Raw genomic sequence first — 13,966 nt, 5'->3', positions numbered from 1 at the left:
GAAACCAGTGGTAAAATGCTCCTCTTGAGTTCCTGGTATAAAGTACAGAGTAAGAACATGGAGGAAATGAGAGGACATGGTAGGACTAACTCCGCATACACACACTGAACAATGAAGGGTTAGTGCATAGAAACCTGAAAACACTCGCGTTACCTTATTCGTAAAGCTTACGCCGGTAAGACACAATAACAAAATGATGGCATGTGATGCCATTCTTGTGTCTTAAGCGGACAGACAGGCAGACAGACAGGCAAAGACAAACAGACTGAAAGCTGCATGCTAAACTCTGTGAGCTATAGTTACTCCCTCTCCTCTATACCCCTCTCCGCTATATCCCTCTTTCTCTCTCTCCCTCTTCATGATGCACGCAGAACATCTATGGTCCTCTCCCTGCTTTGATTAGCCTTGCGTAGCTTCACCTTTTACCTCTCAATCCCCTCGCTGGGCTAAGCGATGTGCTTTACCTTTAGTCGAGTCGTAGTAGGAGCTCATGCTGAGCACAGCAGTGAATCTCTAGACCTTTGGAACCGTTGCTGCTGCTCCAGTGATTTTCTTATTTAGACGCTGTATTTCCCCCCTTCAGCTTACACGCTCAGATTTGATCTTTCTCTACTAGGTGAATCACTGCATTATTAACTTTAATCTTAACACAATCTCTCTCTCTCACTCTCTCTCACGTGTCACCTCATGTAGAGCGACCGAATGGGAGTCTCCCGTTCCTTCACAGGTCAGTGACGCCCTCCATAATACCTGCGCATATGTGTTTGTGTGTGTGTGTGTGTGTGTGTGTGTGTGTGTGTGTGTGTGTGTGTGTGTGTGTGTGTGTGTGTGTGTGTGTGTGTGTGTGTGTGTGTGTGTGTGTGTGTGTGTGTGTGTGTGTGTGTGAAAATGCGTGTGTGTGTGTGTGTGTATGTCTGAGAGCGGTTTACGTCTAGCTCTAAAGTGTTTGACCAAGAGCTTGAATTTCAGAGAAACAACAAAAAGTGAGTATGCCTGTGAAGGATCCTGAATGAAAGCTTATAATGGATCAGGGAACTCACCAAAATAAATGGGCGACGCACAGCATTCCAATCTAAATTATGAAGAATATCCCTTTTGAATCACTCTAAATCCATTCACAAATGATTCATGAATAAGGCAGTGGGACTATGTGAAGCAGTTGTCACTGCCGTTGATATAAGGACTTAAAACTAAGAATAGAATCCTGACAAAGCATCGGACCAGCACGTGTACTTTGAATCAGAGATACACCAATATACACTGAGCTAACAGGTAATATGTTCTGCTTCTGCTTCGTTCTTTACAATATGAAACGCTTGCAATATGAAAAATGTAAATGATTACACACACACACACACACACACACACACACACACACACACACACACACACACACACACACACACACACACACACACACACACACACACACACACACACACACACACACACACACACCACTGTATTATCCAAGCAGGCAGACGGCGTACCGATTAAGCCACCGACGCAGACATCTTGTTTTAGACTGCAGGTCTTTCTATGGAGGAAAGGACAGCTAAAGACTACAGCTCCTGCCAGTGCTACAATAAACATTAAACTAAACAATTAAATTAGTTTTTTGGTTTATACGTGGGCATGCACTGCACCACCGGAGACATTAATGGGTCTCTCTTCAATGACTAAACGGCAGAGGATGATAATGGGCAAGCCACTTCAAGGACATGCTGTGCAGGCATGTTGTACACGTTGTTTCATGGCTGCGCATCACTCTAGGAGCTGCATCCCATAATGGCTAGGGCTTTAAAGGCGAAGTTATGTGTAGGTTTGTAGCGTTTCTACGCTTAATGCATTTTGGTTAATGATTAACACATAATATGATGATTCAGTGGTCAACCCTGCCAAGCCTGTCCGGAGTATAAGTGCTCTGCTTACAACGGAAATTAAGCCTTTGTCCTTTGAAAGCGAAGCCTATATGTGAGTGGGAACCATAAGTACGGCTGTGTAAATACTTGTATAAGGACTATCAAAGGGCCGATTTTTTATTGTGTCTAGAACAGGGGTTTTCAAAGTGTGAGAGAGTGAGCCCCCCCTCAGAGAAAAATATTCAGCTGAGCCCCCCCTACAAAAAAATGTTTGTTCTAAATAGGTTTGTGTTTTGGAAGCTATCTTAATTAGTTTACACATTTTAAACATCTCTGATCATGATTTTAAAACATTTGAAACATATTTTTTAAACATTTTAAACATATTTCTGAAACATTACAACATCTTTGTGCGTTTTTAAACACATTTCTTAACACAATTTAAGAACTTTATCTAAGCATGTTTTAGCTTAACCTTTTTTAAATACATTTGAACATCTTAATTTGTGTAAACTGCCAGTTTACACAGATTCATTCAGGGTCCCCGACTATGAATTTTCTGAGTCTAATCAGATCTGCCTTTTCAGTCCAGAGATTCGACTATTCGGCGGGGTTTGTTTACCGGCGTTGCTATGGTGACCTAAATTATTATAAGCAACTGAAAACGATGCCGGTTTGAAACTAAAATGTGATTCTGAAAAAAGTATAAATGCTATCAAAATTCCGTTTCGATAGTATTGAAGATACAAGTGTGTAGATTTGTTTAATGGTTTGAACGATGGTAAACGGTGGAAAAATGAATGAGTTACGATGTCTAGAAGTAGGTGTATCAGAATGGGCTGACGTCTTCAATGAAAACAGCTGAAAACGAAGCGGTATGAAACTAAAACTGTGATTCTGAAGACATTTTAAATGATATCGAAATTCTGTTTAGATATTATTGAAGATACAAGTGTGTAGATTTGTTAAATGGTTTGCACGAAGATAAACGGTTGAAAATGTATTTAGTTATGTTACTTTTACAGTTGAAGTACGGGTTTCAGGGGTCTTTTAGTTGTTGTTTTTTTCTCACGTCGCGCCCCCCCTGAAGAACTCTGGCGCCCCACAGTTTGAAAACCACTGGTCTAGAACACTACAAATGCTACTGAGTTAGGACTGTTTCATCCTGAGAATATTGTGTCTTGTGTGTTTTCCCTAAAATCCTCTTAGGAGTCTAATTAGCCAGTTAAGCCTCTTCTGAAAGTGACAACGCTGACTACTGAGCACTGAGTCAGCATGCTGATAGTCCCCTGGCAAATCCCAGCAGGGCTCAAACACAGAGAAAGGAAAGAAAATCCACTTTAGTATTCATTCAGACGGTTGAAAACAGACTATTAGCGTTAGCTTTTCCATAATTTGTCATTCAAATTAGGTTGCTTCTTATCAGTAGCAGTGTCCCTAGAAGGATTAAGTAGAAACACAAGTGGTAGAATTGCTGATACGATTGTTTATCTGTGTAATTCTTTCACGTCATTTTCTTCCTGGAAAAACATTACAATACAAAGGAAGTCGAGACGAAAGGAGAAGAATGCTTCACTCTTCCCCTGAGTTATTTTTGAAGTGACGGCTTCAAACCCAGGCTTAAACTTAACTCCCAGCTGTGTGTTTGACTGAATCTGCTCTCCCTTGGGCCTCCCCCTTAACTGTAAACAGCACGACAACACAGAGGAAACCCCCCTATGATGCATTTCCTTCAACACACACGATAGGCATCTGGACTGGACCACATGGCTGGACACAGGTGACCTGATGGAAGTACTTTTTTGGGGGGAAATGCAAAAGGGACATTTTTGATCACACAGGGACCGAATATGAAAGGAATGACAAAGGAGATTTTCCTATCAGTGCAAAAGGTTTAATGATATAAATCCTCCCTCAGAGTGTCAAAAGTGTGATCTGCTCTGATAGAGTGGGATGATTGTTGGAGGAAAAATGGATCCTTCCACCTAGCACCGGCTGGACTGTGAAATTACCATGTCTGTCATCGCCAGCTCTGCTTGCGTCACTCAGATCTGTATTTCTTTGCACAGCCAGAGTGGTCAGCTGTTATAGAAAATTGAAAACAAATATTGTACTAACATGTTTTCCCTTCACTTCAATAATGGATTCACTATCAAACACAAACACAGATGAAAGAAAACAGATCATTCCTGTCCTGCTGAGGCAGAAAAATAAAAAAAGCTTTAAGGATTGTTTTTTTCACCAAAATCACCCGTGGGAAAAATAAACATCACACTAGCTTTCCCATGGATGGTTGTTCACTCTGAGACCTGGGATCTTGTATCTTGCTGATACACATAATAACATATGTGTTAGAAGAATGATTCCCACATAAACCATTAATAAGGCAATCATAGAGACAGTGACAGAGAGAAAGAGACAGACACAGACACATACACAGAGAGACACAGAGACAGAGATAGACACAGATACAGAGAGAGAGATGCACACAGAGACAGAGACAGAGACAGAGAGGATGCACATGTAAGTCCTTTCCACTGCATTGTGATAAATATGTGTGAGAATGAGAGGGAGAGAATTTGGAGCTGCCTTAAGGCCTTAAGGATAGTAGTCTTTTCAGTCCACTCATTGCTTCACTACAGTAAGGCCGGTAACAGGTTGAATAAACAAGTGCTATTTCATCTTATTTCATTTGAAAGCGTGAAAACAACAACATTACATTTCCTGGCAGACAGACAGCCCCCCTCAGCCCTTTCCTTCCTGTCTTTGTCTGCAGTCTTTTGACAGTCCTTTCACTAGATTTTCCAATGAAAAAGGGCAATGTGACATTCTTGTAGAAGCCCAGACAAGAAACATGACGAAAATTAAATCCAAGGTCTGGTTTTTGTGAAAAGGGTCTGAGAATGTCAATCCGCAAGAGACCGCGAGTAAAAGAGGCCGGCTCTTTTAATGGAATCGGCACCGTTATAGGAGCAGGGAACAATGGTTTTAAAATGCTCTTTGACGCAGGTTTTGGCTCAACTCTTTTGACCGGCAAACATGGAAAATTGTTAATTGTGAAAGCAACAAAAGCATTTATTTAGTTCTCGTCAGCCTCAATAATCATAGCAATATAGTGATGCAAGACATCTGGCAATGGATATTCATTGTGTGATTGTAATTTTAAAATAAACAGCCCAGAGATGTCTTCAATACGCTGTGAGTTAACAAAAATGGGTTCATAGCATTCTTGATGACACAGCATACAGCATAGTCTATCCAAACCTCATTCCCAAATATAACATTTAGCGGGAACTTATGAATCGGCCATGAACCTTGTGACAGCAACCAGCCCTGAAGCCTCAGTGTGTGTGTGTGTATGTGTGAGTGTGCGTGTCTGTGTGTGATAGCCAGACAGACACCGGCTGGAAAATGACACAGTGGTGAGAAATGTTGTGGGTGTGATGTATGTGACAAACAAACAGTTAGGAGCACGGACATGCGTGCCTGCTCAAAGACGTAACTGTTATTTACTTTCTGTTGTCTGAGACAGAGTAAGTATCATACACAAACACACACACACAAACACACAAACACACACACACACACACACAAAAACACACAGGTGCGGCGTACAATTTTGAGACACAGAGAAAGAGTGGCGTCTCGTTGTGTCTCAGTGTGCTTCAACCATGAAGGCAAACAAACAGCATTCTCCATTATCAGCAAGCCAACGATAATGTTTCTGGCTGCCTTGTAATTGCCGATGCATTGTGTTAGCACAAACATACCATAATGTACAGGCAGTGTAGTGATGGCCTACATCAAAAGAGGGTCCAGAGTTTGGGAACATCATTACATAATAATCGGAATGGTGCGATAATAGAAAAACAATGACGACAGTGTTATTCCTACAATGTATACCATATATGATTATTATAAAAGGGCTTTCTTAAGAGTTTTAAATTGGTAAAATCTATAAATATTTTTTACATTTAGTCTAATCATTGATTTCTTTAGTAAGTAGCTGTTTAATATTGTACACCGAGCTTCAGGGTTTTCTCTAGGGGATCCAGCAAGACCCTGTCAGGGTATATTTCACAATAATGACCGGCTCACTCTAAGCTACTATCCCTTTTTATGTTGTTGTTAACGGTCATGTGTATCTGTCTATTCAGTGAGAACAATTTCCCCAAGGGGACAATAAATGATCTATCTATCTATCCTTACTTATATCAAACAAAGTTCACAACCTAATGTTGCATTCCTTAGGAACCGATTCTAAACAATGTTGCAAAGGCTTCCAGGGGAAAAATGCAGGCGAAAGAAACTTGAGCAGTGCATTTAGTACTCTGTACTCAATTGCAACCTGATCTCTTTTACCACGAACCGAAATGACTATTCATTGCAGGTAGGGAGGGTAAAGAGAAGAAAGCAAGGCATTCCAGGACATTGGGTCTGGAAGAAGTGGGTTAAGGACACCCATGAAATTGCCTTGGCCCATAGAGGGGGAAGGCAAGAAAGTTGTAAGTCCCTCTCCTGGCACTGAGGCCCATCAGATAGAGGCTGAACACCAGGCCGAACATCACGTGCACACAATGGACAAAGCAGGACACAAAGAGCTTCACTGGCCCACACCTAATAAAGCATGCCATTCAGACTCACATGTTCCACAAGAGGCTAATTTTGAGGGAAATAGTACTACTGATTGTCTGACTCCAGGAACAGAGGTAAGTTGGACCAGGAAGCAACGTTGACCACACAAGTGTGGTCCCCGGCCTGGAAACAGCAGGGTGGATTGGTTGGTTACTTACTCAAAATCCCGGGAATAGGAAAGTTTATGGACAGGAAGATAGAAGGGGCTCTGTAGGTCAGGTAATTCCCCCAAACGACAGCTTACTGCCTGTCAGCTTCAGACAAAAAGGAATTATGTTCTACTGTAATAACTGAAACAGGTGTACAGTGTGCTAGCCCTCAGGGAGACCTTGTTGTTGTAAATGGGTAACACAGGCTTAAGAGAACATCGCAGATTTCTTTGTGCTTTATAGGTCCAGGAATCATAATTGGAACTTAACTAAACACACTAAACCGGGCAATTATCAGTAATTATTAGTTATTTTGGGAGATGTAGTATTAACCACTTAGAGGCCTTACTAGGTGTTGAGACAGACCCGACTGACTAAACATGGATTAGGTTAAACCCGCAGTTGTAACGTGTCCCTGTAGACTTTGCAAAGACACAAATCCCGATTTGAGGCAAGTAAACAGAAGCGACAATGATCAGTTTCCAGTACGCTTGACATGATATGGTGCCGTGTATCAGGGCGTGTTTCCCTCTTACAGAATAAATACGCACACACACAACTTATCACCTTGTCATCCTAAACTCCCCTCACCAGCTGTTTAGCTAGCAGGATTGAATAGCCTTCGACATATTATATACTGATCCAGTGCTGCTGTCTGATGGCATAAACAAGACACCAGAGATTGTAGACATGACTTCAGGCTTTGTGTACAGTAAAAATATACATACATTTGCAGGTGACAGAGACAGGTAGACAAGGCCAATGAGAAAATGGAAAGGGAAGTTAGTTAGTAATGTATGTACGCAAATACATGTGTCACAAAGCGCTTAACTTGACAAAAAAAGTGACAGCGATCATAAAGAAAAAGGAAACAAAATGGGAATAGGACAGAGATAAAACTAGGTAAGGCCTAAAAAAAAAAAAGTTTGGTTCCTGTTGGTTGTCAGTTGAGGTCATGGGTAGGTAGGGAATTTATTTTATTTTTTTATTTATTTTTTTCCAGCGGCAGCGAATGATAGGTAGGTTGTTTTCATTTAAAAACGAGAAAATTCGCTCATCCTTGTACAGAATGAAGAGGTGCTGTACAAAACCGTAATTATAGTTTGCATCAAACTATAATTACTATCATTTTTTTATAAAGCTCATAAAATAATTTGGGTCGCACATAAATTGACAGGGTCGGTCGGAAACCGGAACCAAACAAAACAATCTTTTAGGCCTAGGCAAAAGCGAGAGAGAAAGAGACAGGGAGTGGATTTATGGTAGCTGGACACTGATGGTCTAGTCTGGAACAATTCCTCTGGAGAGGTCACATACATCACATATATATTACACCCAATACTTGCAGTTAAATGCTTCTCCGATTCGGAACATTTGTCTTAATATTAAACTGTGCAGGATAGGCCCAGTTGATGCCCCCCACAGTGATCAAATTAAAGATTCATACATCGTGCCAGTGAGTGAACTGAGCTGAACTGTGGTTTGGTCACTGCAGCACTTTTGCAACGAATTGAGCAGTGCACTTGACAGATCCAGAACAGACTACAATATGCACATTGTACAGAGACCAGGCATACAGACGGGTCATAACTCGGGGAGGAAGTTGATGAATGAGATTCACAGACGAGCAGTGATCTTCTGAGGTCATTGGGGTGCCGTCTGCCTTTCGCACCCGGGCGAGAGCCAATATATGTTTTCCTATTAGTTCCCCTGTGTGAACGCCTCACACTCGCTCATAGAGCCGTGATGTGTCCGACAGAGACCCTGCTGCAATTACAAAGAGATGGTGTTAACGTGGGCCTGTTGAACCTGCCGTTGGATAGTGTGTGTGTGTGTGTGTGTGTGTGTGTGTGTGTGTGTGTGTGTGTGTGTGTGTGTGTGTGTGTGTGTGTGTGTGTGTGTGTGTGTGTGTGTGTGTGTGTGTGTGTGTGTGTGTGGTGTAGGGAATATATTTTTATTTTTTATCAAGTGTTTCATTTTGTAAAGAACGAAGCAGAAATGCGCAGGATGTTGTTACATGGTACTGGGGGGGTCATATGGAAGGGCGAAAGGCTATCAAACGGCATGATCTTTCTCTCCCCCTCTATTTACTGTCCATTCGCATTAGCTCTCTCTATTGCCATTGCCTTGATTGTCTGGATGATTGCCAGAATAAAAAAGACCCTGGTTAAAGGTCACATATTTATCACCAACCTCATAACTAATAATGTAATGGTGGTGACGTTTCTGTACTTTGAACCATCATCCTATCTTTACTCTCTTCCGAGTTGCAGTTCACATTTGTTTACTGGTTAATGGTGGCCAGCTAACGGGTCATTTACTACTGAGTAGAGTACATCTCAGGTTTCCATACGACACCAGGGGCTAAACTAACTCACTATTCGCCAGAGTGACACAACAAAGACACCAATGCACATGTGCACAGAGCTGGTCCGGGGGGGGGGGGGGGCTTTAACATGACAGGTTATGTGACAGGTAACCTGAGCGTGTTGACCGAAAGCTGTAGATGAGCAAAATTAAAATGGAAGCTGAAAGCTGCACATCAATGCGTAAGGGAGGCAAAGTGCAGCAGTCGAGTCTCTGCCTAGATTTGCCTGGTGGGTTTGCATGGGAAATCTGAGGTCAGGAGGGCTGCACAAGCACACACTATTCTACTGTAGTCGCACAGGGATGCGACAGTGAAACATTCTACTGTTCAAACAGTGCAAAGGTAGCAAACGGCAGAGGCTCGGCCAGTCAAACAATCACCGGGATCTCTCTCTCTCTCTCTCTCTCTCTCTCTCTCTCTCTCTCTCTCTCTCTCTCTCTCTCTCTCTCTCTCTCTCTCTCTCTCTCTATCGATTAAAGAATGGTTTTATCCATACATTCTCTCCCCTCCCATCCTAGACATCCTCCATGCGTGATTCTTTTCAGGCATGTCTTCCTTCCAGTCATTCTGGTTAAAATTCCGAGCTTAACACAATGAGTCTGTACGGATGACCCTCCCTCACAGCCTCCCCACAGACCATAACAACACTAAAAGTCGATCTCTGTCTCTCTCCCTCGCTGCTAATCACACCACTGTCCTGTACCAGTATGTTCATTCTCTATGTGCAAAACCATGCCTAAAAGTGCATCTAGTCCTTGGCTTGCTATTTTTTTCTAAATATTTCAAAGTAAATACCTTTCAGAGACGTGATCTCGTTCTGGATGGACCTAAAGTGGTCCATCGTGATGAAGATGAGGAAGATGAAGATGGGTAATGTATCGATGAGGTGGTCAGGAACTCAGGTAGAAAGTGCCGGTAAGTGCTGCAGTTGTCCAAAGGTCTCCCTGTGTCTGAGTTCAGTTCATTGATACGCTCTGCACTTGGAACTCTCTGCTCCTGGGCTACTTTAGCAATCTCCTGTTCAACAGAGGTCTGCTGGGCCAGGGAGGCTGCTGTGTAGTACAACTCCCACACACACATACACACACAGACATACATAAAAACACACACACACGCTCATTGTCTGGGTGTGTGTGCAAAGGAATCTTCCTTGGCAATAGGCTCCACCCCTCCCTCCCATTACACATACCCTCCTTCTCCTACTGTTCCTCCTCCTTCTGCTCTCTGAGTCAAAGCCCGCTCTGTCACTGTGAAGTCGGGCTGTCACTCTCAACATATGGTGCGCTATCATTACGCGGCAAACCAGGGGCTGCTGCTGCCGCTTCAGACGCACACAGCTGACTCATAGCTCGGTACATGAGGGGGGGAGGCACGGCGGAGGAGGAGTGTTTACCCTACACAAACAAATAGTGGTTGAGAATAACAAACACCTAAAGAGGAATCTAAGCACATGCAGCAGGAAAGCCTGGTGGACTAACTGTTCTGTTTAGATTTTTTTATGTTTGTATGTCTTTGTTTAGGGAAGAGATTGTTTTGCCAAAACGCTCTAAACACATTATGGGAGACAAACGGTGTTATCGCTGTGTCGAGGGCGTGTGAGTGTGTTAACAGAGTACTAAATCAAAAGCATGACACCCAAATAATAAACTAAACATGGACATTGTAAAGAAGAAAAAATTGTATGCAGAAACTGCCAAAGAATATCCCCTTCCCCCCTATACGCAACATAATAAATATGTTGCATATGAACTTATTTGGGGTTAATCAATTCAAAATGAACACATGAACAAATTTCAAACATGGATTTAGTCCTAAAACCAATCTGGTGTTCATATTGTAGGACTACAAAATGATGTGTTACTGAGAAAGGACACAAACAGATCTCACTAAACATTCTGTGTCAGTGAAGCTGACCACCCTTTTAATGTTCTGATTGGGCTGTGAAAGACAGGGCCAGTCAGCCATCATCAGCAGCATAATAAACTGTGGTCACATACCATGGAAATCGATTGGACCAGAACCCAAATCAGAATGATACACTGTACTGTTGAATTGCCCTTGGTCTCACCTCTGATCAGAGGGCCAGAAGATGAGCAGAGATATAATTTGATTGCATGATACCTTGCACGTAATGAAATAATGGTGGCACAGACAAAGTCTGACATATTGCTGGCAGCAGAGAAAGGTGATGCCATCCTGCAGCGGCAAGGAGAATTCCTTGTGAATAATCGCAGCAGAAAATACATGGCATACAACTGCTTAAGTACTTCTCATTCAAACTATGCTACTCATACTGATCATACATCCTGCTCCTACATACTGCTAATACATACCTATTCATATTTAGTACTCATACATAATTATTCATAGTTACTGCTCATTCATACTGTTGATACATACTGTTCAAACACAAAAATGTGCAACAACACAAGTGAACAACAAAGCCCTGCCCCCTGATTTGATTGACAGACCCCAGTAGCCCTCTGGGCAGGTAATTTGTCGTATTGACAGGTGTTACTAGATAACAGAGACAGCAATCAGAGACACCATATCATGACTGCGCTCCAGGAATTGTGTTGATAGAGTCCATATGGCTGACGCAATGGCATCATTAATACTAATTTAATAGCATCATTCATCGAGGTGTGGCTGCTTGACAACAGAGGAGGTGACGGAATGAGAGAATGACAGGTTTCACAAACATGGAGGTGCTCTGAGAAGTCCTTTATTAGAACTCACAGCTCAGTCACAGAATGGCTTAATGGGTAAAGGCTTTTATCTATTTGGATTGGAAGTATGCCATTGGTATATTAGGGTACTGTCGGCGGTGGAAACGAGGCATTTAAAGGCTCCGCTGGGCTCACGCTTGGCCGTTTCAGATGGTAGGCGACTTTCCGCTCGCGCTGTCGGTTGGCTGCGCGGCTTCACGAGCGCGGGAGTGCGCCCACTTGTCGTGCCGCCTGACAGAATGCTGCGCCTTCTCTCTGTCCGCTCGCCTCTCCATTGAGAATGTATTAGCAGGCGCTACAAGGACTCCATGGCTGGCCATCAGACCCCCCCCCCCCCCCCCCCCCCACAGATGTTTTCTCAACGGATCTCCACGAATCACACAAGTGGTCAATTTTTTCTTCAAAACGGCGAATTTCGCCGAAAGGTGACTAGTTTGCATGCCTGTATATAGGACTGGGTGATATCCGTGTTTTAAAACCCTATCCCCAAAACACTGCAGTTTCTGGTTTGAATGTTAGCAAAAGGTAAAGTATGATTAAGCGAGAGCGCAACCTATAATGTCTGTTCCCAGTGTGCCATAAGCTGCTGCACTCTCCTCTGCCACAGGGTGGAAGCAATAATCTGAAAATCCCTTGTTCCATACATAATAAACCTAGTAAGAAACCAATTCTAAGTCTACACAGCATGATTGAATAGAAGTGCTGTATTATGACTTGCATAAGCTTGCTGTTCATAACATGGTGTTAAAAGGATAGACAAGGACTAAAAGCTGAAAGGAATTATTAAATCAACATTATTTCTTATATTGGCTGCCTCACATGGACTGATTTCAGATTTTAGTCTTTCAAATACACGGGCTGTGTCCCTTTTTTTTTGTAACTGGCTAAATGGCATTTATAGTGCCAACTGCCTTTTTTTTTTGCCACTAAAGCTATAACTCATGCCACTAGAGGCTGCTAATGGGAGTATATAGTGTATACTTATATAGTGCAGGTTTAAGGCCAATGCAAGTGAAAAGGTATCCCTCATGAATCAAAATATTCTCCTCTTCTAATAATGTCGTCCCCCGTCCCCCCCGAGTCCCTAGAGGTTTTTATACTACCATAAACAACATATTTTACCATTTTATTTCACAAGTTTATACTGAAAAGTGACTAGAGGAAGGGCCCTGGCATGAATTAGCGTTATAATGGCTGCCGAGCCTCTTAGCTGGTCTCCAGTTTTTGCTGCCAATAAAAACTTTAAGCAGGATAATGTCGTTCCACACAATGTTTATAAGCAGATCCTGCCAGTAAAAAATACTTGAGTTATTTATTATGGTCTGCTTTAGAAAATCCCCCACTTTGTTCTTTTTTTAGGTTTATTTTTGCTTTATAATTACAGCAGATGCCCATTGTACAGTCAGCTCACTGGCATTCATTTCCTGTCTCTTCGTGTGAATTACACAAAGCCAGCAATCAGTGTTTTCATATCCAAATACAAAACAGTGATGTACAAAGAACAGTAGCACGTTGCTGGGCCACTCTATGATCAAACAATCACCTAGGACCATTGCCCAGTCTCCCTCCTGTAACATCCAGCAATAGCCCTGGTCCTGCCCTCTCGGTCCAGCTCAGACCAGTAGCCTCATAGCGGGATGCTAGACAAAACATTCCATCGGTCTTATGTCATCCCAGCTGCACACAAATCCCCAGCCCACCGCCTGCTGCATCAGCAGGGCTACCGGGCCCGGTGGAGGTGAACGCACACACGCATGGTTAAAAGTTTAATCCGACTGGCTGTGTGGGCCCATATACACCAAGGACATGAGATTAGCCATATTTGGTCGATGGATGTTAGGAACAACAAGAGAGGATTGTTCAGAGCAAATCCACCCACAGAAAGGCCCTGGCTTATGGCCCAGATTGCAAGACAAACTTTAACTCTGTAGTTTTGTGTCGAGAGAGTCATCTCTGTGTGCGATCAGCCGAGCCAAACACAGACAACGCAGACAGATATGAAATGCTGTCTGCTTCATCCTACTTTACAGTATACTGTGGGAGGACGAGGAAGTTTATGACAGCCGATAATAATTCTGATACAGTTTAGAGAAAAAAGCATGATAATATAACAAACCATCAGAGCGATTAATTTGTTTTATCCAAGATCAACGTAGAAACATCTTGTACATCATTCCTGCTAAAAGGCAGGTTTATTTTTCATAGTTGTATAAATGTTTACAG

General features: G+C 42.6%; 1 protein-coding gene across 8 annotated transcripts in view; it reads right to left on the bottom strand.

The window, feature by feature from the left end:
- LOC130391489 (plectin-like) overlaps window positions 1-13,966 on the bottom strand; it is a 108,190-nt gene that overhangs the window by 73,494 nt on the left and 20,730 nt on the right. The window contains exon 1 of one of the 8 annotated variants that reach the window (XM_056601668.1): window positions 9,810-10,131. The exons of 6 other annotated variants lie outside the window; for them this stretch is intronic. In XM_056601668.1, the coding sequence (XP_056457643.1) occupies window positions 9,810-9,855 (46 nt within the window). In that variant the 5' untranslated portion in view covers window positions 9,856-10,131. Of the gene's footprint in view, window positions 1-464; window positions 488-9,809; window positions 10,132-13,966 lie in introns of those variants that run through there. One more of the 8 variants, XM_056601669.1, reaches the window with a different exon arrangement.

Source organism: Gadus chalcogrammus, chromosome 11 (genome assembly GCF_026213295.1).
Source record: "Gadus chalcogrammus isolate NIFS_2021 chromosome 11, NIFS_Gcha_1.0, whole genome shotgun sequence".
Lineage (NCBI taxonomy): Eukaryota > Metazoa > Chordata > Actinopteri > Gadiformes > Gadidae > Gadus > Gadus chalcogrammus.
Note: the sequence above shows the minus strand (reverse complement) of the source record. Positions and strands in the feature narration are given on the sequence as shown.